General features: G+C 39.0%; 1 protein-coding gene across 1 annotated transcript; it reads left to right on the top strand.

The window, feature by feature from the left end:
• Nucleotides 1–2828: 2828 nt before the first annotated feature.
• On the top strand, nt 2829–4369 carry LOC102744962 (olfactory receptor 1J1-like). Its single transcript, XM_031034702.2, is given in 2 exon segments — nt 2829–3714; nt 3717–4369. Coding segments are annotated over 2 exon segments (936 nt in total). The 5' UTR covers nt 2829–3431.
• The last annotated feature ends 266 nt before the right edge of the window (nt 4370–4635 follow it).

The raw sequence follows: 4635 nt of genomic DNA, 5'->3' as shown, positions 1-4635 counted from the left end.
CTTTTTTCCCTGTCCCAGATCTAAATAGTTTGGAGAGAAAATGAAAAATTATTTCCCATCCTGGAGTTGACAGTCCTTGAATTTATCATTACTGAGTTAGGTAAGAATAGTGCTTATAGACTTCACTCAGCAGTAAGTGTGTGTGTGTGTGTGTGTGTGTGTGTGTGTGTGAATGATCTGCTACAGAAATCTTGCATATGATGATACTTTTGCCAAACACTTATAATTTTGTTGTAGCATCTCTAATAACTCAGGTGAACATAATAATTATAATTCCTTAAGGTTGGTATTTCCTTGTAGGAAAATGTTAACTCTTTTACAGTTTTGCTGAATATATGGCATGCATTCACACTATGAGAAAAACTTCCCAGGTTTTTCCCTGGCATCCCAGGGAATAATAATAATATAATCTGCATTGTTTTTGCAAATAGTTATAAATATGCCTACCTACAATTTTCTGTTATGAGAAGTTATCTTTGTAGATCCTATAGCTGGTATCCTAGTCTCTGTATTTGCTTTTGATCATTTGATTAAGGACTGAAGCCATGCAACCACCGAACTGCTTGGGGGAAATTACAGATCCCATCTTCTTCTCCTTAATGAGGAGCACATATCCAGATGTCTCTTTTCCATCAAACCATGCTCTGAGGCAGTATAGCATGGTGGTTAGGAACATAGATTTGAAATCAGATAGATCTGGGATTGAATTATCTGTCCATAATTTTCATGCTGAATGATTTTAGGCAAATTACTCATACTCTCCGAGCCCTAGTTTCCAACTGGTTAAATGAAAAAAATGCCTTTTTTGTGGTCCTGTTAGGCTGAGATGATATAAAGTATATGTCACAGCAGCTGGCCTATATTATTCACACAATAAATATGTGATTAATGAATGATTTTTATTATAATGTTATTGTTATCATGATTATTAATATTACCTTCTAGGCACATATCTTGAAGGCACAGGTTTTCATTTATCCTCAAACTTCCTGATTTACTTCCTAAAATTCTTTTATTTTATTTTTTTAATTTAAATTCAATTAGCCAACACACAGTATACTTCCTAAAATTCTTGAGTGCTCTCAGGCAACAAGTTCTGTCTTACTTGAAGGTATAATTAATGAAGGCATGTAATATAGTGGGAACAAAACAGTCTTTGAAGACAGATAGACCTGGGATCAAATTCCAAATTTACTAGTGCTATCTAACATTGGGCAAGTTTCATCACTGAGGTCCAGTGTTCTTGTCTCTAAAATGAGAATCTGGATGTCTATGTCGAAAGGTTGGGAAAGGAAATGAACAGTATTTGAAAAGCACCTGGCACAAATTAGGTGCTAAGTCAGATTTTATTAACAATGTGACTATTTTTAGCCTTATAGCAGCCCAACTGCAAAGATGTGAATTTGTTTTTTGTCTGCAAGCTCTACTTTCACTCTGCCTATAATCCCCAACCTTCTCTTGTCTTCACTTTGTCTGAGGAGGTCAGTGCCCTTGTTCTGCCATCCAAACCTGGTCCCCAAATATGAATGGCTCCCAGCCATGCCATCTCAGTGAGAGGGTTGGCCATGGGAATTTCTCTTCCAGGAATATTTACTTTAGTTGGGAACTTAAAGCCTTTTTTTTCTTGCTGAATGAATTTCAAGTACCAGCAGCCTATTGAGTGTGGTATTTTGGGTGGGGATGTGGAAGTTTCAGTGTTGTTCTGGAAATCACACTACATAGGCATTGTTCTGCATGTTCCCCCAAGAAAAACTGACCCAGATAATTTGAAGAATCTCAAGTAAATTAGAGAGAGTGTTCTGTCATTCATTTTCCACAATCCATGAAGATGTTGGGGTCAAGGTTGGGTCCAAAGTGCTGGAATCTGTGCAGAAAGCTAGAGGCTTCTGCTTCTAGGACTAGGTAGAAAACTCCCTTTCACCTGTTTCTGGGATACCTAATAGAAAACCATTCATAAATATTATGATTTGATATCTGGTTCCAGACATTACAGTGAGTGGCTCCCTTTGCTGTTGCCTTTGAAAGTTATTGTTCAACATGAATTTTCAACTACTAGATTAAAATGGTTCATGATTACACTCTTCCTTTCACTCATTTGGGGTTGGGGGATCCAGGTCTGGTGGTACATGGTTGCCTTCCAGATCCAGTTGACAAAGCAATGGTGAGGCCAAGTCCTCATCATAAACACGTCTGTTTCTAGGCTCTGTTTTCCTCCATTGTTGTATTAGTTTATCTTTGTAAAGATACATTTTGTTGTAATCAATATACCTTTACAATAAGCTTTGATATGTTATAGTGAATCCCTGCCTTCTCTTTTAAAAAAACACGTAGATATTTTGATAAATATTGATTTAGGTTAGGAAATAAATCTCTTATAGGCTACTTTAGGGACACTGAAAAGATTAGAATTCCTTTTAAAAATCACATTTGGCTTTTAGATCATGCTTCTTTGAGTGTGATTGCCATGTGGCAACTAAATAACATGGGACCCCAGGATTATTAGGGTGAAACCTAGGTCTTGAACAGGACTGATGTAAGTTTCTTAAGAGGATACTGTGATGAATTTAACTGAATGTGACATCTTTTATTAGAACAAATTTATATTGTGTGTATATATCTATGATAGATTCTGGGTCTACAGCCAATGAACAAATCAGCAGTAATCCGGAATGTGTCAAGAAGCAGAAGATGAAGAATTAAACAGATCACTACACACAAAATTATGAAGGGCAATGAGATTTCTTTTTTTTAAAGATATTATTTACTTATTTTAGAGAGAGATGGAGAGCTTGAGCAGGGAGGCGGGGAGAGGAAGAGGAAGAGAGAATCTCAAGCAGACTCCACACTGAGCGTGTCTCAATCTCATGACCCTGAGATCATGACCTGAGCCAAAATCAAGAGTCAGATGCTTAACCAACTGAGTTTCCCAGGTGCCCCATGGGCAATGAGATTTCTGATGTCAAGTAATTTATTCTGCTTCCAGAGAACAAACTCTGGAGTCCAAATCCCAGCCAGTCCTTTTCTTACCTCAGTGACTTTGAGAATGTCTGCCTCAGCTAGCCCATCTGAATAGTGGAAATAACAATGGTACCTCCCTCAGTCATATACTTAAGACTGTTGAATCAGTTACTATACATGAGCTATTTGAATAGTGCACAAGGACCACATTCAATAAACATTAACTGTTAGTATTATAATTTGCAGAGACTGGCACCAGATTGAGAAAGAAAGTGGTTACATATCCTAAATGTACATGTTTTCTACATTTATCCAGCAAAATATGCCTCAAATGTAAGAAAATATGAATGAAGACATTCCTAAATCAAAAACCTCTTTGTTATACTATGCCACAGTGATCACTTTTTTATCCAGAAACATTCCACATTTTCCTTTCAATTTTCTCACTGGTCCCCTTCAGCTGATATACCAGCATGAGGAGGGAGAACCAGAGCAGCGTGTCCGAGTTCCTCCTCCTGGGGCTCCCCATCCGGCCAGAGCAGCAGGGTGTATTCTTCACCCTGTTCCTGGGCATGTACCTGACCACAGTGCTGGGGAACCTGCTCATCATCCTGCTCATCAGGTTGGACTCTCACCTCCACAACCCCATGTACTTCTTCCTCAGCCACTTGGCCTTCTCTGATATTGCATTCTCATCTGTCACTGTCCCGAAGATGCTGATGAACATGCATACTACGTACAAATCCATTCCTTATGCAGGTGCATTTCACAGACATATTTTTTCATATTCTTTGCTGATTTAGACAGTTTCCTGATCACTTCAAGGGCCTATGACAGGTATGTGGCCATCTGTCACCCTTTGCATTATACCATCATCATGAGTCAGAGCATTTGTGTCACGCTGGTGGCTGGGTCCTGGGTCGTTGCTTGTGCTTGTGCTCTTTTGCATACTCTCCTAGCTCGGCTGTCCTTCTGTGGTGACCACACCATCCCCCACTTCTTACGTGACCTTGCTGCCCTGCTCGAATTGTCCTGCTCAGACACTTCCCTCAACCAATTGGTGATCTTTACTGCAGAATTAACAGCCATTATGCTTCCATTCTTATGCATTGTGGTTTCTTATGGCCATATTGGGGCCACCATCCTCCAGGTTCCTTCTACCAAGGGCATCTGCAAAGCCTTGTCCACTTGTGGATCACATCTCCCAGTGGTGACTCTCTACTATGGGGCAATTATTGGTCTATATTTTCTTCCCTCATCCAATAACACCAACATCAAGAACATAATTGCTTCATTGATGTACACGGTGGTCACTCCCATGTTGAACCCCTTCATTTATAGCCTGAGAAATAAAGACATGAAAGGGGCCTTGAGAAAACTCTTGAGTAAGAAAACATATTCTTTCAACTGATAGTTTTATTTTAAAATATCCATATGATCTTATTTCCTCAATTACATGTAAATACAAATTACTGTAACTATAGCTTACTTGTCTTCTTTCCATGGTGTCACACAGACATACTTTGCTGACATTATCCTTGCACCTGTTAGGGAGACTAGTAAAATGGGACATGCCTTATAGGACTTAATTTGCTCTTTTCTTGGATAATGGGATCAGAAAATACTTTGAAGATGCTGTATCACTTTGGCTGGTGTCATCAAATGGAAGCCATTGGG

The sequence above is a fragment of the Leptonychotes weddellii genome, chromosome 14 (genome assembly GCF_054177405.1).
Source record: "Leptonychotes weddellii isolate Sample4059 chromosome 14, ASM5417740v2, whole genome shotgun sequence".
In the NCBI taxonomy this organism is placed as follows: Eukaryota; Metazoa; Chordata; class Mammalia; order Carnivora; family Phocidae; genus Leptonychotes; species Leptonychotes weddellii.
Note: the sequence above shows the minus strand (reverse complement) of the source record. Positions and strands in the feature narration are given on the sequence as shown.